This window comes from Lepus europaeus, chromosome 10 (assembly GCF_033115175.1).
Source record: "Lepus europaeus isolate LE1 chromosome 10, mLepTim1.pri, whole genome shotgun sequence".
In the NCBI taxonomy this organism is placed as follows: domain Eukaryota; kingdom Metazoa; phylum Chordata; class Mammalia; order Lagomorpha; family Leporidae; genus Lepus; species Lepus europaeus.
In genome coordinates, this window is record NC_084836.1 from 121,788,204 (window position 1) to 121,809,295 (window position 21,092).

The following is a 21,092-nucleotide window of genomic DNA, read 5'->3' on the forward strand; positions in this document are numbered from 1 at the left end:
GGCAAGCCACTGGCCCAGCTCATAGCTGCCTCCCTCCTTTTTCACCCCTCTAACACCTAGTTGGTGTTATTTTTTATTACTTTTTTATTTAAATTTTTAAATTAAATTTTATTTATTGTTTGAAAGGCAAAGGCAGAGACAGACATCTCCCGTCTGCTCCCCAATGCCCACAACACCTGAGGCTGAGCCAGGCTGAAGTCAGGAGCCTGGAACTCCATCCAGATGTCCATGTTGGCGCCGTCACCTCCTGCCTTCCAGAGTGTGTACTGGCAGGAAGCTGGAATCAGAAGTGGAGCTGGGACTGGAGCCCGGGCGTTCTGATACGGAATGTAGGTGTCGTGAGCAGCACCTGACCACTGTGCCAAAGGCACACCCTGGTCAGTCCACGGACGTCAGCAGACGGGGCCGGCTCTGGCCTGGCGGTTAATGTCTGACCACACCTGCATCCCACACCGGGACAGCTGGGCTCACTCTCGGGCTCTGGCCTGGCGGTTAATGTCTGACCACACCTGCATCCCACACCGGGACAGCTGGGCTCACTCTCGGGCTCTGGCTTGCAGACCCTGCGGGCAGCCGTGATGGCTCAGTGGGGTTCCTGCCGTGCACGTGGGGACCTGGCCTGAGTTCCTGGATCTGGCTTGGTTCTGCCTGGGCTGTTTGTAGGCACTGGGAGTGTGACCCAGGGGGTGGGGGCTCCCTGTGAGTACCTCTCAATGACCTGTGCCCAGACGTCGTTTAAGGATATAAATGAGTCAGCACAGCCTCCCTTTTGCGCCTTTGTCCCACGGCCATGTCCCCTCGGGATGGTGGAGAAACACTGTGTCCCAGCTCTGTCTCTGACCCTCTGAGTTACCCTGTGTACCGTTCCAGAGATGTTTTTCTGAACTGAAATTTGATCATATCGTCTGGTTAAAAACACTTTGGCTCTGCAGATTTTACAGGTTCATGTCCAGGACTCTGGCCACCATCAGAGCCCTACAGGATCGGGCCAGCGTGCACCCTCCTGCCTCAGCTCCACTCACCTGTGCTGTAGCCCTTGCACTGCAGCCTGTGGGGCTCTGGGGGGCCCAGGACAGGGTCCTCAGCCTGCGCTTCTGCCCGAGTGTGGCCCGCAGTTCAGCTCGCACCTGCCTTCGTCTGCTGCCTGCCCCAGGCCCTGTGCTGATGTGTTCACGTTTCACTTTCCACGTGGCGCTCAGTGCAGTGAGAGTGCGGCCCGGCACGGGGAGTGAGGGTCCTAGGTCTGCCACCCGAGCCCCCTCACCGTCGGTGAGGTCTTTCACACATTGGATTCTTCTCTCCGGAGTGTATTTCTTCAGGGTCAAGTAGTCAAACGTGGCTGACACATGTTAGCTGACCGCATATTTGATAATGTCCTAAAAAGATGTATTATTACCATGCCTCAGCCCCAGAGATCCTGAGTTCGTGTGTTCTGGGTGGGCTTCCGATGGGGGTTCTGCAGGTGTTCTTACTTGTTCTGGGTGGGAGCAGTGGTGCCTGGTTCATCTCTAGCTTGAGAGCCTAGCACAGAACTTGGACCCACGTGTTCATCCATTATTTACTGTGCACCTGCAGTGCGCCCAGTGTTCTGGGTACCTGAGAGGCCTAGATGAGAAAAGCTGTTCTGGTGGGCAGGGTGGACATGCATGGTGCGGTCAGGTTTTGGGGGGGCTCAGTGAGAAGGAAGTGCTGGGGAGAGGGCAGAGGGGCGCGCCACCTCCCTCCAAGGCCACACTTGATGCCTGTGTAAAGCGGGGGTACAGACGACGCAGACGTCTGGGGGAAGAGCATTTTCCCGACTGTGGGGAGGGCAAGCGCAGGGTCGTCGGGTGGCAGGGAGCTTGGTGTGTCGGAGGAGCAGCAAGGGCGTCGTGCCTGCGCTGGAGTCTTGGACACGCGCACCAGAGGTGAGCTCAGGCAAGAGACAGGCGAGGGTAGGGGCTCTGGGTTTGTTGTGAGATGGGGAGCGTGGCGGATCCTGAGCCGTGGTCTGTTCTGGAAAGACTGGCTGGCGTGGGGAGTGGGCCGTGGGAGAAGTGTTGGGTGGTGTGGTATCTGAAGCTGGGAGGTTACAGTAACCAGGATCGTAGTGGGGGAGAGAATGGGGAGAGGCGCTCAGATTCTGCATCTGTTGGGAAGATGGAGCCGACAGAACTTGCTGCTGCGTTGGGTGTGGGGGAAGCGGGAAGCCGAGGCCGTAGCAGCTGGGTGAGGGGTGAGGACCGGCAGTGAGTCTGGGGGAGGGAGGTCTGACTGCTGTTGGCACACGAGACACCTAGTGTGCAGAGAGCAGGTAGGCAGTTGAGCCTGCAGCTCAGGGGAGAGCATCAGGCTGCAGAGAGGAGTTTGACGACCATCAGTTTGTTATTGGAACCCAGTAGAGGAAGGAATCATTTCTTCCAGCTGGAGAGACTGGGTAAGCCTTTCCCAAAGAGCAGGCATTTGGGAAAACTCTGAAGAATGAGCACGATTTCGAAAGGCCCAGGAAGGGGAACGTGGAAGCGCTCTTTCATCCGACTCGCGGCCTTCTCCCCGGCCTCTTGTGGACTTTGCTGAAGAAGCTGCGGACCTGGTGGGTAATCTCGTCACTGATACAGCCACTGGGTTCTCTGTTGAAAGGAAAACCAGAGCAGAGTACCCCCCGACTGAGAACCACCATCTGCTCGCGCTCCTCACACTGAGAGCTGCAGCGGGACAGAGCTACAGCTGCAGGGTGCTGAGCTGGCCGGCTGCTCGGCTCTGTCTGGAGGGAACCCGCGTGTGTTGATTTGGTGCAGACGTCGCTCGCCGCCTGTAGTCCTGCTGAAGGTGGCGCATTCGGGGGGATTCTCACTTTTGACGCCGACACCACGTGCCTGGCTTGACCTGCTCACTGTAAGGCGGTGGCCGCGGCCCTGGGGACTCGGGGCCCTTGCTGTTTCGCTGCTCGGGCTCCTGACTGGGATGATTGCTCCTCTGGACTCATCCTGTTCTGTATGGAAAATGCTGCTCCCCATCGTGGTGAAATTTTATTTGGAGTAGAAGACAGGGTATCTTTTTGTTTATTTTTGTGATAATCACAAACTTTGGTCTTTTAAGTAGGGAAAAATTACTAGATTTTGTTAGCCAATGGGATAAAGATTGTTCATTTAAAGTTTTGATTTAGTAGGTCATCTTCAGCTCCTTTGGGAACTGATACGTGAATTTCTGTGTGAAATCTCACTGGACTGTAATGCGTCTTAGTCTGATGTAAGTGCAGTGACGAGGCGCTGGTCTTACACTGGACTGTAATGCGTCTTAGTCTGATGTAAGTGCAGTGACGAGGCGCTGGTCTTACACTGGACTGTAATGCGTCTTAGTCTGATGTAAGTACAATGACGAGGCTCTGGTCTTACACGATGCTTTCAGCCTATTTTATTCATTTATTTATTTTTTAATTAATTTTTTTTTTTGACAGGCGGAGTGGATAGTGAGAGAGAGAGACAGAGAGAAAGATCTTCCTTTGCCGTTGGTTCACCCTCCAATGGCTGCTGCGGCCAGCGCATCTCGCTGATCTGAAGCCAGGAGCCAGGTGCTTCTCCTGGTCTCCCATGCGGGTGCAGGGCCCAAGGACCTGGGCCATCCTCCACTGCCTTCCCGGGCCATAGCAGAGAGCTGGCCTGGAAGAGGGGCAACCGGGATAGAATCCGGCGCCCCAACTGGGACTAGAACCTGGTGTGCCGGCGCCGCAAGGCGGAGGATTAGCCTGTTAAGCCACGGCGCCGGCCTTATTTATTTTTTTCTAATTTTGCTTATTTATTTGAAAGGCATACTGACAGAGAGGGAGAGATTTTCCTTTCATTGGTTCACTCACCAGCTGCCAGGGCTGGTCGCAGCCAAAGCCAGCAGCCAGCAGCTCCATCCCACATGGCGGGCAGGTATCCAAGCACCTGGGTCGCTGTTCATTGCCTTCCATGAGCACATGTGCGTTAGCAGGAAGCTGGGTCTGAAGTGGAACAGCCAGCACTGGCACCGCCACTCTGAGATGGATGCAGATGTCCCGCGTGGAGGCTCCCCTCGCTGTGCCACCACACCGGCCCCCATTTCTCTGTTCAGGAAAGAGAAGAAGAAAAGCTAGTATTCGAGAAAAATAGTCCAAGTATTTATGTGCAGAAGGACGGAGGCTTCTGGGCCGTCCAGTGCGTGGGCCGGCTTTTGTCAGAGATGCAGCTGTGTTTGTCTGCAATCAGTGAGAACACTGCCGCTCAGCGTGTTTCAAGTGATAACCTTGGTTTTTATAAAGTACACAGAATTACCATCAGTGTGGGCTTATTGATTCCGGTAACTTCACAGTCAGGGTTCCTGTATTTGTGTAGATCCAAGGCATTCTGGACAAGGGAGAGAATTATTTCTTTTCTTTTTTTTTTTTTTTTTTTTTTGACAGAGTGGACAGTGAGAGAGAGAGACAGAGAGAAAGGTCTTCCTTTGCCGTTGGTTCACCCTCCAATGGCCACCGCGGCTGGCGTGCTGCGGCCGGCGCACCGCGCCGATCTGATGGCAGGAGCCAGGTGCTTCTCCTGGTCTCCCATGGGGTGCAGGACCCAAGTACTTGGGCCATCCTCCACTGCACTCCCTGGCCACAGCAGAGAGCTGGCCTGGAAGAGGGGCAACCGGGACAGAATCCAGTGCCCCGACCGGGACTAGAACCTGCTGTGCCGGCGCCGCTAGGCGGAGGATTAGCCTATTGAGCCGCGGCGCCGGCCTGAGAGAATTATTTCAGAACAGCATTATCTAGATTTCATATACACTACAGATAGGTTTCTTTTCGTGGCCAAGATAATAATTTCAAGGCCTCTCTGCCCTTCATGGCCTCTCTGGTCCTTGCTCCTTGGAAGATTTTAGCATGAACTGTCTCCATTCTGTTCCCAGTGTAGGATCATGGGGTGTCACTTCATGGTTTTGACACTATCAGGTTTTTTGTTTTTTTTTAAGCTTTATTTATTTTATTTGAAAGGCAGAGTTAGAGAGGGAGAGACAGAGAGAGGTTTTCCACCTACTAGTTCACTTCCCAGATGGCCGTAACAGCTGGGCCTGGGCCAGTCTGAAGCCAGGAGCCAGGAGCTTCTTCCAGGCCTCCCACATGATGCAGGGGCCCAAGAACTTGGGCCACCTTCTCCTGCTTTCCCGGGCCATAGCAGAGAGCTAGATCAGAAGTAGAGCAGCCAGGACTCAAACTGGTGCCCACATGGGATGCCAGCACTGTAGGCCATAGCGCCAGCCCCAACACTGTCAGTTTTTGAAATGCATCTAATTCATTCATTTCAACATTGTATAAATTCCTTCAGAAGAATTTAGCATGTTTGTTCTATGTAGAAGCTCTTACAGCTTCTGAATACTGATCACGTACCTGTGCTGAGCTGCAGGTGTCTCGGGTTCCCAGGTGGGGCGCTCTCCTGGGTTTGACCCCGCCCTGCATTGCTGCTGGATTACAGGCCAGCGGATGCCTTGCGATCCAGTGTTTCCACCTGAGGAGGTGGTGGCCGGCTGAGTGTTGGCCCTGTCCGCCCTGAAGAGCTAGGGAGGCAGGGAGTTACGGGAGCAGCCTGCAGGGTGGTGTCGCCCGGGGTCAGCTCCGCTGGCTTCTGCTCTGACGACGGGGGTGGATGTGCTCAGCTGCTGGATGTCTCCCAAGGATAGAAAGCAGGGTCCTTTATTAATGTGGGACACTGGGTTCTAAGGTATCTTTAGGAAAGTTATGTGGCTGTGTGTGTGTGGTTTCAAGATAGAGCCGCGTAATTAGCTGTCTGCTGAGATACTGGAATGCGATGTTTGCCGTTAAACACATCAGTTGCAAAGCTTTATTTTTGTAACTGAAGCATTTATTTAATGTGGGAGCTATCAATTCAATCAAGAAAATAGCTTTTTTAAAAAACACTTCTCCAGTGTCCTTACTCTTGAATTCATGATTAGCTCACCCTCTTTGAATATCTGTGACTATGACATTTTTCTTTCATTTCTAAGGAAGGGGGCAACTTAAAAAATGTATCATCGAATAATTACGATGAAAGTACTGTTTTGATGCAAGTGAACATTCCAATGGCCGTCAGCCGTGTGTGAGCCACACAGATGGTGATGGCTTCCGATCCAGGCTTTGAAATAGGCGCCTGTCTGCAGCGGCCGTGTGGGGTCAGAGTTCGTGCAGCACACACTCACCGAGCCCATCTGCCACAGCGTCGCTGTTCCAGGCTGCGGGGATGTGGGGAGCGGGGTGGGCGTCCTCGCATATACGAAGATGGAAGGGTGGTTAGGCCGGGCAGGGCGTGAGAGGTCCCAGTGCCCCGGTGCGGTGCGTGTGGACGAGGGAATGTGTGCAGGAAGAGCGCAGCCGCAGCTGGAAGTGTGGCCCAGCCGTGTGGATTCAGCCGCTTACGGAGCCCACACGCGAGAGGCCAGAGAGGTTTGTGTTTATTCTGAGGAGCGTGTGGGTCTGGGCAGAGGGCTTAGGAAGGGCAGGGGGCAGAGGGGCACCTTCTAATGAAGGTGGACCATCACGGGATGACGAGGCGTCCAGTGGCCGGGGACTGCTTCCGCCCCCTTGGCACAGTCCCGTTGTCTTAACAGAACCCATCAGAAGCTGTCGGCTTCTGGAGACAGATGATTGCCTTCCCAGAGGTAAGCTTACTTTTTGGAGGGTTGTGAAGAGAGATACTGTGTGTTTGCAGGAATATAAAATAATACAACTGTTTATGCACACTGCAAAACCCACTGCAGAGCGAGCACCTGGTAGGCGGTACATCCAGTTGGTGTGTAGCTTACGTGGTAGCATGTGGAATTTGGGTTTCAGAGTCCTGTAGCTCCATCAGGAGACAAACACAGAGGAGGATATGTGTCTGATGGCAGAACTGCGTGGACTCGGGAGGGAGGGAGGTCATCTGGAGAACAGCACGTCGATTCTCCCTGCTCCCTTGTGTGCACGCGCGCTCTCACACACACATTTTTTTTTTTCAATCTCAATAACATTTAATAACATATGGGAGTGGTGCTACCAAAAGTGAATTAATATGAAAGATCAAATACTTTTTTTTTTAAGAAAAGACGATTGGAACAGTTCAGGTCATAGCAAGGTGAGCAGGATGTCGGTTGCTTATGCCCCGCTCCCACGCTGGCAGCCTCCCACGCCACGGCGGTCCACTGGGGGTGAACCCACGGTTTCACCATCATCGGGGCACTCTTGGCGGTGGTCGTGCTGTGGGCTTGGACAAATGTGTGATGACACAAAGCCACCATCACAGCGTCAGACCATGTCGTCCCAGTGGCCTGCGCACTAGCCCGCCGCACTCCTCCTGTTCAGCCCTCTGATCTCGCTGTCTCCATAGTTTTGCCTTTTCCAGAAAATCATGTGGTTGGACCCACGTAATCTGCGGCTTTTCTCATTGCCTTCTGAGGTTCCCCCCGGCCTTTCCGTGGCTCGTCTGGGTGTGCCGCAGTCTGTTTTACCCACGCACAGACTTGGGGATGTTGTGCTCGCTCCAACGCTGCTGAGCGCGTCCACATGCCAGTCCCTGTGTGGACGTGGGTGTGTTTCCAGCTCATTGGAGTAAATGCTGCGTCGTGTGGCAGCAGTATGTTCAGTTTTCTAAGAAACTTCCACGCTGTCTTCCTGAGTGGCTTACCATGGTGCGTGCTCGCCATTGCTGAGGGAGGGGTCCAGTTGCTCCGCATCCATGGCATTTGGTGTTGGGTTGTATTTGGCATTTTCTGATGGGGAATGGGTGAACAGATGCGTGGACGTGTGCCTGGGCATGCAGATGAGGAGGCTGGGCTGAGCTTTGAGTTTCCTGGGAGGTGCTCATAGGATTTTTTTTTATTTTTAGATTTTACTTATTTATTTGAAAGACAGAGTGACAGAGGGAAGGGGAAAGAGATATCTTCCATCCACTGGTTCATTCACCAAGTGGCCACAACCGGAGCTGTGCCGATCTGAAGCCAGGAGCCAGGAGCTTCTTCCAGGTCTCCCACGTGGGTACAGGGGCCCAAGCACTCGGGCCATCCTCCACTGCTTTCCCAGGCCATTAGCTGGGATCTGTGTGGGAAGTGGAGCGGCTGGGACTCGAACCGGTGCCCACACGGGTTGCACTCCTGCGCCCCCGTGTGACCATTTGTGGTTGGTGGGACGTGAAGCCTTCAGTTACTTTTTGTAAAGCTGATACATTTCCCGAAGGAACGAGTTTTGCTGTAATCTTCTCCTCCAGTGGATGATTAGAGAAGAGCATGAGCCTGCTTACAGACGTTCTGGGCATCTTTTTCTGGAAAAAACTTCCTGTTTGGTGGGCTTATCCATCTGTTTTGGATGAGATTTTTCAGCACCTGAAACCTGATCTCAGTGTCAAGAAATCTGCTGAGGGCCGGTGCTGTGGTATAGCAGGTAAGGCCCTGCCTGCAGTACCGGCATCCCATGTGGGCAGCAGTTCAAGTCCTGGCTGCTCCACTTCCGATCCAGCTCTCTGCTATGCCCTGGGAAAGCAGTAGAAGATGGCCCTAGTCCTTGGGCCCCTGCACCTGTGTGGGAGACCCAGAGGAAGCTCCTGGCTCTTGGCTTCGGATTGGCATAGTTCCGGCCTTTGCCGCCATCTGGGGAGTGAACCAGCAGATGGAAGACCTCTCTCTCTGTCTCTACCTCTCTGTGTAACTCTGTCTTTCAAATAAATAAAATAAATCTTTAACAAAAAATCTCTCCCTGTTTTCAGCTTTCAGCTACAATTTGCTTTCTAAAACAGGTCAACTCGAGGCTTTCTTACTTCTCTAAAATGCCCAGTTGACACAGTGCCGAGCACTGGGGCTTGCGGGGAAGGCAGGGGAAACCGTCCGCTTCGTGCATAGCTTGATCAGGTGCCTTTTAGAAAGGGGCAGGGAATCCATGTTCACGTAGTGGGTGTTTAATGGACGTCTTTATCACACGCACAAAGATGTTCACAGGTGAATATATATTTAATATGAACATACGAACACTGTTCACCGTGTTCAAAAGAAGACTAACAGTTTTAAAGAGGTTTCCTAATTTCTCCCCAGTTTGTGTTGCATCGTTTTTTTACCCTCCTGTTTCACATTTTAATTGCTTGGTTTCTAGTTCCGTGCAGCCATTACCTGCAGTAAGGCATAGGAGATTAGAGAGGAAGATGATTAAAAGGATGTGTTGCAAATCTACAGACACAAATCACTGTCCTCATCCCTCCCAAGAGAAAATTCTGACTTTGGAAGTCGATTTCATTTGTAAAATTGACTCTGTGCTTTATAAGCAGTGTTTAAATTCATTGGTGAGAGATGTGCGTGCTGGTGCCGTAAAACCCCATTTTTTACATAATCCTGTAATGGAAATGGCAGTTTTATGCAATGAGAGTGACTAGTAAAAACCTGAGTGATGCTCTGAGGCTTTTGTGTGTTTGGATTCATTAACACGGAGGCAAAGGAGAGCACCAGCATGGCTTATCTCCCGTAATGACTGCAGTCGAACAGAATTTATGTTCAATAAAAGTCCCCGAGGACAAGGCCCCGCACGGGGAGCAGAGGGCCGGCCTGTCTTCCTGGAGGTGGCGTTTCCCTGAGGGCCTGTGTCCCTCCCACGGCTTCTAGGACGGCCCAAGGAGCCTAACGTGCGAAGCTCAGGGCTGAGTGTTGCAGGCGGCGCGTGCGCTGTTCATTGCACCCTGCTCTGCTGGCATTTTTAACCAGGCCACCTGCTGTGGCCTCCTGTAAGGTGAGGCACCGTTTAGACTGTCGGGTCGCAGGTGGACCTGGGGATTTTCCACCAGCAGCTTGGTGTTCAGGGTAAAATTTGATGTATTTCTGTGGAGAGGCCCCTCAGAGAGGAGAGGAAGAGACGGAACCGTTCCGTCCAGCAGAAGAAGCCCTGGCGGTCTTGGAGGTGCCCGAGGACCTTGGGGCAATGCTCCCTGTTCCAGAGGCGGAGCTGGGTTGGAATGGGAGCTTCAGGCTCATGTCTGGAGAGCGCTGAGGCCAGGGCCCTTGGAGTCGCCTTTGTGCCCTGGCTTTGTGTTTGAAGGTCATCGCTTTCCAGGTCTCCCTTGAGTGAGCATCTTTGTCCTCCGCCTTCCTGCCCCAGCCATGGGACTGCTGGAGCTGGGGCCGCGCGTCCAGGGCTCCGCCCTCTGACGCTGTGGGTGTGAGGGCTGGGCGTCCGTGCGCGCGGCTGTCCCCTGCTGCTTCCTCTGACTCTGGAAAGTGAGCACTGTTTAGTTCTCCTGATGGCTTTTCTGTGCCCTGGCTAAAGTGAGCCCCTCCTCGCTGTGAGTCAGACTGCGGCATTGGAGAGAGGAGGGGCAGAGGCACAGGGAGCTGTGGCCTCCCCCGTCCCCAGCACCGTTCTGCACCCTGGATCCTGTTTCTCCCTTGGTGCCAAGACACTGATGCAAGGGTGGTGCCTTGGCAGCCGCAGGGCAGCTGCAGATCCTCCTGGGCCTGAGTAGCCGCTCTCACGTAACATTTAGTTCTCCCCAGGGAGCTGACTGGTCGTGCTGGTGTCTGTAGGTGAGCTGCCGGAGCCGATTCCGCCTTCCCCAGCTGCACGCAGCGGCACCTCGGCAGCCTCCAGCCTGGCCCCCAGAGAAATGCTTTTGGGGGAAGTAAGCAATTCGTTCTTGGAGGTGCTGTCGCTCAGGGAATGAGAAAACCTTTCAGCTTAAGTAACCCAGTATAGTAAGAGACCTGGCAGTGTGGTCCATGTGCTGTAACGTGAGGTGCATCCCTGAGGTGTCCAGCCAAGCGCAGCAGCAACTGCAGGCCGCCTGTGGGCGGGGCGCAGCACTCGGACCCTGTGGCTGACAGAGGCAGAGACCTGGGACCAATGGCAAATGCTGCAGCAGCTCTGATACTTCTCCGTGAACCATGCAAAGTCTGCCTGTGACGTGAGCGTCGGGAGATCCGCGGTCGCGCCGTGGGGCGCTGTGGCCACAAACGGGGCCCTCACCCCTGGGCTGAGCGCACGAAGCGTGTGTGGAGGTGGTGGAAGCGTGTATGCGTGTGTGTTTCGTGTGCTTCTCTGCCAGCTGCGTCCAGCCGGGTGCGATTTTCTGTATTTACCTAGTGTGTCCTGCAGATAAAATGCATAAACAAACGTGAGCATTGTTTTATGCTCAGATCGTCCCCTTAATATGCACATCAGTCACTGTGGAACAAAGTTGTGTTTTCATAAATAAGCCTGTAGCATAACTGGCTATAGTTTATTTGATTTTTAAATTGAGTCCCTTTTCCATTCTTCCTTTCCACCATTATTGATTTCTTCATTTGTGTTGAGTTAAACCCACATCAGACTGATTTTCCACACCCTGAGCCCCTCTGGGAGAAGCAGCCTGGGAGTTCCGTGTTGCTAGAGCTAATCAACAGGTGGCTGTGTACTGCGGAGGGTGAGGCACAGTCCTGTCTCAGGAGCTTCAGGTCCCATGGCAGATCTCTCCGGGCACAGCTTTGGATGTCTTTGTTGGATCTTGGAGGACAGATGAGCCGGGTACCTGTTTCTCTGTGCACAGCACTTACTCTCCACATCACCCCTTTCTTCTAAAGGACTAAAGGGCAGAATCACAGAGAGACTGAGTACATGTCAGAGGGGCGGAGTTCGGCCCCCTGCCCAGGATCAGGTGTCTACGGGAGGCGGCCTCAGAGGACTCACTGCTGTCACTCCACTCCCCCAACCCGCCCGCCCAAGTGTGTGTGTGTGCGTGCATAGCTGATGTGGAGAACTCTCCCCTATTATTAATATTGGGTACCTCGGGGAACTAGAGAAAGCTTATTAACTTCCTCCTTATGCATCTTTTATTGTTTGGTTTGTTTTAAGAAGCATGTTTTACCTTTTTAATTAAAAAATCTAATAAAGTTGGAAATGAATAAATAATAGTCATGAAAACTATCCCGAAGGCACCGATCTTGGTTTCCGTCTCCCAGGAGCCTGGGCCTCCAGCGCTGGGCACGCTGTCTCAGGTGCGGCTTGTCCAGCAGGGCCTGGGGCTTCTCCCACAGCCCCCATGACTGGCCCAGCAGCAGCTCTGCATGGACAGACCCCTGCGCCTCTGTCTCCCCTGCCCTTGACTGCCACTCTGGACCCAAGTGGAGTCCTGTGTGTGCTCCCCGCTGTGGGAACCAGTATTTGGCAAAGGGAAGAACTGGGTGGAGCCTAACCGCTGCTAACTGGCATGGAGGCTTGGACAGGTCCCTGTCTCCTTGTGCCAGTTTCCTCATCTGCAAGACGGCAGGAATCACGGAGTTGGGGTGTCGGTGAGGGCCGTGTGTGGGTCACGGTGCAGGAGTGCCAGCCAGCACCCGGAGCCCATCGCTCCCGTCTGTCCCTGTTAGACGACTTTGGCTCTCGCATCTCCCCTTGACCGTGTCGCGCGTTCCCCGGACCGGAGACTAGCCGATCCAGTCAGCCTGTGTCTCACTCCACAGGGCCCTTCACCGATGTCGTCACCACCAACCTGAAGCTTGGCAACCCGACAGACCGGAACGTGTGCTTTAAAGTGAAGACGACGGCACCGCGCAGGTACTGCGTGAGGCCCAACAGCGGGATCATTGACGCAGGGGCCTCCATTAACGTGTCTGGTAGGTACAGAGGCCAGAGGTGGAGGGCGGGCCCGCGGGGCCCCAGAGCCGGCCTAGAGCAGAAGCAGGGGTGGACTTTTTCTCACCCGTGGTTCAGGAGCTTAGTGGGTCCACTCACCGTTTGTTGTCCATCTTTTGTTTGCCTCTTTGTTTTAATGCTCACAGCCTTTGCACCCCAGTAGTTAGAGGAAAATTAAAGTGGTAACTTCAGCCTTGACTTGAGTTTGGTCTTTACTCCCGCCCTTTAGCGGTAGATAAGCAAGCGCTAACTGAACTTTTGCTTTGTGGAAGAACGTGACATGGAGTGTTTCCTCACGTAAGCTAAGTGTGTGCCGTTCCCAGGGGCTGGCTCCGGCACTCCGCCAGTCGTGCACGGCTGAGAGAGCTGGGGTGCTGCGCGTGGCCCAGCCCTCGGAGCCCCCTGGTTCGGTCTGGGAGTCCATGTGTTTTCCCAAGTCGGACTTCGGAAAGGTGCAGGGAGAGCAATCAGGCCTGGATTTCAGAATTGGAGAGGTGTAAGGATGGCTTGGAGTTTTTAAATGTCTTCCCAAAATGAAATAAGCGTGTAGCTCATTAGAACTCCTGGAGCCAGACAGGAGCTTTGGGGAAGTCTGTATTTATCCTCTAAATCTTGGTGACTCGGTGTCACAGGGACGCCTGTGTCCTTAGACGCTGCTGCTCATTTTAGATGAGTTCCTGCTGCCTTTCCCATGATAGTTTGGTTGTGGTGCATTTAGCTGTTCGTTTGACACCTAAAAGAAAACGATTCACCTCTTTGGAGAGATGGGAGGTGTTTCGTGATCTGATCATTTCTGCAGGTCTTGCTCCCTGCGTCCACTGGTCTCTCATTAGGGTGCACCCACGCCAGCTCTGCCCACCACGAGCTTCCCCCTCAGGCTGCATGAACTGCTCTGGGCTCTGAGAGGTCAGGAGGGAGGCAGCCGGCAGTGACCAAGGGGCTTCCGGGTGCTGGAGCCACACCTAGATGAGCTCCTGTCGTTTCTGCTACCTGCGGAGAAGGAGTGTGGTGGCTGGAGGGTCAGGAAGCCAGCAGGCGCCACGGTTGCCTGGCCGTGATGCGTGCTCTGGAGGGGCAGGCCCCGGACACCAGTGAGCCCCAGCCCTCTCCCTCCATCGGGCTTCAGGGCTTTCTCTCAGTCAAGGGTGCTGAAGGCTGAGTCCCTCGTTTAATTGCTTGTTTCCCTTCTCGAGTTCCTTGTCCAAATGGAGCTGGAGCAAAGCTGTCAACAGCGAAGTCCGCATTCTTCCCAGCAGCTGTGAGGGAGCGGCCTGACTTTCTGAATGGAAGATCCCTGTAGGTGGGTCGGTGTGCAGCACACGTGTGCTTCCTGTAAACACGAGTGTGTGCCGTCAGAGAGCTCCAGTCCTCTCCTGTTTCCACGTTGGCTTTGCTGTGTCATTGGCTGCTTAGGGAAGACCAAGGTGGTGTTCTGGGACTTCCCTGTGCACAGCAGAGGGCAAGGTGCGGAAGGAGGCCGTGGCCACTCAGGGCCACGTGGTGGTGGGCGTCTTGGCCCAGGGCGTTGTGTCAGCAGAGCTGGAGGCTGGCCCCACTCACAGGTCGCCTTACCGTAGAATTTGGGGATAAAGGACCTGAACAGTAGCTGTGTGTCTGGAGGCCTTCCCCTAGCTGAGAGGAGGTGCCTTTGTTTTTACTGCATTTAGCTCAGTGCCTGAGGGGAAGCTGCCTGTGGCCAGGGGTCCTCGCATCCCTAGGATGGGGGGCCCTGGGATAGAAGGCACCGCCCTTGTCCACAGGTCCTCTCAAGTGCAGCTGCGCAGTGACATCGTGCTGAGTCCTGGAGCTCCCAGAGTCCTTAGGGAGAGGGCCTGTCCCCAGGAGAAGGCGAATGCCAGTGGCCGGGCCGTGCAGCGTCCACACCCAGCTTCCTTTCTCCCCAGCTGCATGCAAGGCTGCTGTGCTCAGAGACTGCCAGCCTGGAGGCTGGGAAGCCAGAGCAGGACGCCTGGCCCTGGCCAGTCTGCTGCTGTCGCAGGTCCTAGTTCTCTCACCTGGGAGGTGGGGCAGGTGCTGCTTGCTCACAGAGCACGGGTGTGAGTAGGGTTGCCTTGTTCTAGTTTTGGCAGACAAGCTGGTTTCTGGAGAAGACGGATTGTGTAGTGTTTGAATTGCCTTCTAGAACTAAATTAATTCCAGAAGTTTCCTAATTTTGAGAGGAATGTCATGTTTTTTCTTCTATGATATGTGTTTATTTTATCGTGAAAAACTACTAGTAAATTTTGAAGCACTCTGTAAAAAGGTGGCCGTCAAATTAACTTAAAACCCAGCAGGCTGCGCCCTGCCTACGCTCAGCGTCACAGTGTACCTGAGAGGATGTGGCTCGTGCGTCTCTTCCGTTTCCCAAGCCGCCGGGATGTGCTGGCTGTTAGAGAAGGTTCCAGATCATTCTCTTAAAGAGAGGCAGGGACAAAGAGGGAGAGAGGGGGTGGGGGAGGAGGGAGGATGAGGGTGATGATGGTGTGCGTCTGCTTCGAAGGCACAGGGATGTGGGTGAGGACAGGGAGAGCCGGCGACCTTGGAGCTAGACCCTGTGAGCTCCTCCCACCTTGCAGGCTCACCTGACATTCGAGGGGCCTTCCATCCGCCTCAGGGTTCAGGCTGTGGCCTGCACAGCCTGCATGCGCTGTCAGGACGTGGTGGTGATGGTGCAGGGACTTTCTCCAAGAAGAGCTCTGGGGTCCGGGCTGCAGGATCTAGGATCTGAGTTCCCGGGCTGTGTGCCCGTGGGCTGGGCAGCAGCTGTTGGCATTAATAGCCCCGGGGCCTTGGCTTTGGCCCTTGTTCCTTGTGATCGACCGTCTACTAGGGATGGTTTTGAATTATTCAGATCTGGACCTCAGCAAAGTAGGCACACTGAACTGGAGATTGGAGAAGAGGAGATTGGATTTTTCCTCCTGAGATTTCAGATGCGAGGAAAATGGAACTTTGAATTAATGAATTGTTTGTGCAGTGGGGGGGTCTCCCTGTTTGTTCTAGCTTTGCAAAATTAAATATATTTTTCGAACTGTATGGAGGGGATGTTTTGAAGGCAGATAATTTCTGACAGTGTCTTTGTGGTGAGCCATTAGTGGTTGTGAATTTTTTTTAATACTGAGTTTAATAATGAGAGAGTTTTCCATTAATATTCCAAACCATGTTTGCCAGCCGATACGGCAGGTGAAGTGGTAAAATTATGGGCCCATCAAAAATACTTACGCTTCCTGTAATACGATATTAAGTTTAATATTTTTATAACCTTCACTGAATTCTAATTTCACTAAAGTAGCAAGCATGCTTCCATTTGCAGTTCAGTTATGCACATTGGTTGCCTGTGTACCAAGCAGAGTAGAAATGCAAACATCTATGAGTGTGTGGGGGGGCTGCTGGAACGAGTTGTCCAAGATACCAGTATTTAGGTACAGATACACTTTACCAAGTGTACCCTGGGAATTGAAAATGGATTAAAGACACATCACAGGTTTCCTGGTGTCTGAATCATTTCTAATTGGAGTTCACAGAATTAGGAGCTGTGTGCGTCCTGACAGAGCCCTTGTCAGCACTGTTTGCAGTCCCATTGGGAGCATGAAGTTCTTGCAGTGGCGTCCCGAGGCCGGAGCTGGGGTATCAGCAGCTCTTCCTGGTGGGGAGTCGGCCGGTTACTGTGACTGCGCAGTGTTGCCGTCGGTGAGGAGTCGGCCGGTTACTGTGACTGCGCAGTGTTGCCGCTGGTGAGGAGTCGGCCGGTTACTGTGACTGCGCAGTGTTGCCGCTGGTGAGGAGTCGGCCGGTTACTGTGACTGCGCAGTGTTGCCGCTGGTGAGGAGTCGGCCGGTTACTGTGACTGCGCAGTGTTGCCGCTGGTGAGGAGTCGGCCGGTTACTGTGACTGCGCAGTGTTGCCGCTGGTGAGGAGTCGGCCGGTTACTGTGACTGCGCAGTGTTGCCGTTGGTGAGGAGTCGGCCGGTTACTGTGACTGCGCAGTGTTGCCGCTGGTGAGGAGTCGGCCGGTTACTGTGACTGGGCAGTGTTGCTGGTGGGGAGTCGGCCGGTTACTGTGACTGCGCAGTGTTGCTGGTGAGGAGTCGGCCGGTTACTGTGACTGCGCAGTGTTGCCGTCGGTGGGGAGTCGGCCGGTTACTGTGACTGCGCAGTGTTGCCGTCGGTGGGGAGTCGGCCGGTTACTGTGACTGCGCAGTGTTGCCGCTGGTGAGGAGTCGGCCGGTTACTGTGACTGCGCAGTGTTGCCGCTGGTGGGGAGTCGGCCGGTTACTATGACTGCGCAGTGTTGGCGCTGGTAGGGAGTCGGCCGGTTACTGTGACTGCGCAGTGTTGTCGTCGGTGAGGAGTCGGCCGGTTACTGTGACTGCGCAGTGTTGTCGTCGGTGAGGAGTCGGCCGGTTACTGTGACTGCGCAGTGTTGCCGCTGGTGAGGAGTCGGCCGGTTACTGTGACTGCGCAGTGTTGCCGTCGGTGAGGATGCTTTCCAGATTTTGCTGCCTCGGGTTGATGTAGCTGTGTGGTGGCCCTGGGCCAGCCAGCTTTGGGCAGCAGCTCTTGGGCGGGTGGGACCAGAGTCCAGAGTGTAACTGCACAGCACCTGCAGCCGGAGAGGCCAGGCATTTGTCCGTCAAGTGTTGACCGAGCGCGCTCGGGGTGTCTGGGCACTCGTCTCCGCCGTCTCCGCCGTCTCCGTGAGCGTTTGCTGCAGAGGTCCCTGATAGGCAGAGCCTGCCTCGTGACTGGTTTTCACAAACCAGGTTACTACTCAGAAAGGAACAACTCACATTCATACTTAAAAGACAAAGAGATTCTGGCTAAAAAGACAATTACTAACAAAATTTCAACTGAAGTGTGCTTTTGAGAAAGTTTTTTTAAAAGTTTATGTTCTTTTTATTTGAAAGGCAGAGTTAGAGACAGGTGGAGAGAGATCTTTCCATTGTCTTAGTCCGCAAATGCCCACAACAGCCAGGGCTGGGCCGCGAACCCCATCCGGGCCTCCCCCGTGGGTGGCAGGGACCCAGGTGCCTGAGCTCTCCCCTGCTGTCTCCCAGGGTGTACATGGGCAGGAAGCTGGAGTTGGGAGCAGGGCTGGGGCTTGAACCAGGTACCGATACGCAGTGTGGCAGCCCAAGCAGCGATGAACCAGCTGCTGCCTCAGACACCCACCCCGACGGTGTTTTTTAAGTTTACAGTAATATTTGGGTTTCTAAAGAAGAATGTTGCTTTTTTTATGACTGTGACACAGTTTATTTATTCTTTACATTTTCAAATAGCAAAAAGACTTTTTAAAAAATATTTTATATTTGAGAGGCAAAGTTACAGACCGGGAGAGAGAGAAAGGTTTCCCATCTGCTGATTTACCGCCCAAACGATGCAAAGCCAGGAGCCAGGTTCTCCTATGTGGGTGCAGGGGCCCAAGGACTTGGGCCGTCTTCTACTGCTTTCCCAGGCCACAGCAGAGAGCTGGATCGGAAGTGGAACAGCCGGGACTCGAACTGGCGCCCATATTGGATGCCAGCACCAACCCCAGCACGAAGACTTCTTGAATACATTTAGTACATCTTACTTAGCTGAACGTAACTTCAGCTCTGTGACAGAGAAGTGCAGAACAAGCAGAGCAACGCACAGCGATGTTGTCACTCGTCGCCCCCTCGGACACGCGAGGGCACCTCAGCCTCCGCCCTTGTCGTGTTTGCTTGTGCTGCCGCTGCTGTGATCTGCTCATCACAGGGCACAGCGGACGCGGAAGGCAGGTGTGTGCAGAGAGCAGCAGTGGCGGGAGAGCACGCGGGCACGTCAGTCGATCGGTCCCGAGAGGCACGGTGTGCAGCCCCCCCCCCCCCCCCCAAGAGCGGATGCGACAGGAGCTCCTGCCTGCCGCTCAGGAGTGACCAGAAGAAAGGCCGTGCGTTGTTCCACCAGAGTGTCTGGTAGGAGTCAGGACAGTGCGTTGGGGTTTTGGAAAAGATTGCTTAAAAAAGTACTTAGAAAAACGGGCGCGTGCACGTGGCGGCTGCCCGATGCCTGTGTGTTGCGCCGCCCGCCCCCGCGGAGGGGACACCTGCTGTCGGGCAGCTCGCCTGCCTGTGCGGCAGGAGCGGGCTGTCTGCCACAGAATACACGCAGACAGCTGGGGTTAACTTGGGTGTAGATACATGAAATGGATGTTTACTGGCTGGTTTCATCATGGGTCCCTGAGAAGGTAGAGGCCCCGGAAGGTAGCTGTGGTCTCCACAGAACGTGTTCACACACTCCGACCAAGGCAGTGGCTTCTTGCTTCAGGCTGGAGCTCTCACCTCCTGGTGGCACCACTGGTTCTCTGTTGACCCCGAGTTCTGGTTGCTGGATGGGTGCGTCTGTAATTAGTTTCCAAACAGCTGAGACTGTTAGCGTTCAGCTTGGTGGGGAACCTCTTGAAAGGCAGGCCGTGTGAGGAGCGGGTGGCCGCGGCTCTCCTCCGTGCGGGCTGCCCTAGGAGACCTGCAGAGGGAGCGTGATTCAGGGTGCTTTGAGAGCTGGAGGAAGGTGAGTGAGCGCCCGAAACGCCCCATCCTGCTCTCAGTGCACTGGAAGGGAGAGGCAGACCTGCAGGGAGCGGCTTCATTCCATCCCCACCCCAGCCCTGCCAGCTCAGGAATGCTGCAGGTGGTCCTGGAGCCCTGGGCCACACGGAAGCTGCAGGACACCTCCAGCCCTGCAGGGCGTGGCACAGGGAGAACTAAAAGGAATGTTCCAGGTGGGACTGACAGTGGTGAGCAGAGTCTTTGGTAATCGCAAGCGAACATCACTGGGTCTAGAGATAAAGGGACTTGGTGTGTGGACTCTGGATCCAGGAGAGAGGCCTGGTGTTGGGAAACAGCCAGTAATCTGAGCAGGACCGGCTTGTGAAGAGCTGAACCAATGTTCTCTTACTTGGAAATAGTTTCTTTATAAATAGAGGCAGAGTGACAGACAAAGGGGGAGAGATACAGAAAGATCTCTGCTCATTAATTGACTCCCTGTTTGGCTGTAGAGGTTGGACCAGGCCGAAGCCAGGGGCCCTGAGCTCCCTCCGTGTCTCCCACGTGGGTGACGGGGGCCTGAGGACTTGGCCATGATTTGCTGCTTTCCCAGGCTCATGAGCAGGAAGCTGCATCCGAAGCACAGTAGCTGGGACTTGAACTGGCACTCTGACACGGGATGCCAGTGTCGCAAGTGGTAGCTTAATCTGCTGGGCCATGACGTCAGCTCCCAGGAAATAGCTTTTTTGTTGTTGTTTTTCCCCTTAATAGGCGGTTTTGGTCAGAGGAGTTCGTGTGTAAATAGGTACCGGCGGAGGTGAGCTTTCTGGGGCCTGTGGGGTGCACATGCTGGGGCATTGCAGTGGGGAAGTGGGGAGAATGTTGGGAGGCGTCTAGCAGAGAGTTCGTGGAGGCTGTGAGACATTCCGAAGACGGGGCCCCGAGGCTGAGAGGGCTGAGAGGGCTGAGCTGCCGTGTGCCATCCCCGCGGTGCCGGGCCGTGCGCTCTGCGGCGGCGGCGGCTTCGGGAAGCGGCAGTGCGGCAAGCTGCTGTGTCGTGAGCGGCACGTGTTGATTCCTGCTCTCCTGAAGCAAGTCCCGTCTGGCCGTGTGCGCGGCCGTAGGCACCTGTGCCCCTCCATGATGTCCCAGGAGCACGTGCGGTGAGGTTCCACGCAGCCTCCGGATGTTAATTGCTTTAAGAATGGCAGTAGTGAATCAGTTACCTGTGAGCAGAGTATTATTTTTAATACAAAAATAACCTTTCAAAAGTAGTAGTGAGAAGACTGGCATTCTTTTTTATCTGTGCATTTTTCTTTAATGTTTGTTTTACAAAAGATGGATTGGCGTCTCTTCTGCTTTGGCATCCCATGGTGCTGTGTTGTTTTGGTGGGGTATGTGAAGTGGTTTAATCTCAGCCAATAGCTGTAGGAGGGGAGACTTTCCCTGTGGTGTTACACCAGAGCCTCACTGTGGCTCTGAGAGGTCCTGGTACAATGTGGGACCCCATGAACTCTGGTCCCCACAGCACATCTGTCTCTTGGTTTGGAATGATTTTTGTGAGCCAAGTGTGGGTCATTTGGAAAACTCTGAGCTGCACAGATCTTCCACGTGTTGACATACTTCGTCACGCAGCCTCAGATACTCGTCATGGACTGGCGTCCCCGCTGATGTCGTCAGGGAAGTCTTAAGTTTCTGGAAAACAGCACAGCTTTTGGGGGCAGACGCAGCTTTTCCATGTTTATTAGTTTTGCTTAAAAGAGTGAATTTGTCACTGGCACCAGCTGCTGTAAGTTGTGTTCTTGGCGTGCCCAGCACCCTTCATCTTTGAGAACACCCATGCCGTGTCCCCAAGTCCTAATAACCAGGCTTGGGCAGTCGTGGTTCTTTGAAGCGGAAAAGGTGTAGCTTGGGGAGAGCACCTGGCTCAGCTCACAGCCCCCTCAGTTACCCAGGCGCTTTCCCAGAGACGGGCGAGGGGCCTGCTCACCTTAGGGCATTAA

At 54.2% G+C, this 21,092-nt stretch overlaps 1 protein-coding gene across 1 annotated transcript in view; it reads left to right on the forward strand.

Annotated features, from left to right (window-relative positions):
- Window positions 1-21,092, forward strand: part of VAPB (VAMP associated protein B and C) — a 48,926-nt gene that overhangs the window by 15,777 nt on the left and 12,057 nt on the right. The window contains exon 2 of the mRNA XM_062204407.1: window positions 12,415-12,567. Within this exon, the coding sequence (XP_062060391.1) occupies window positions 12,415-12,567 (153 nt within the window). The remainder of the gene's footprint in view (window positions 1-12,414; window positions 12,568-21,092) is intronic.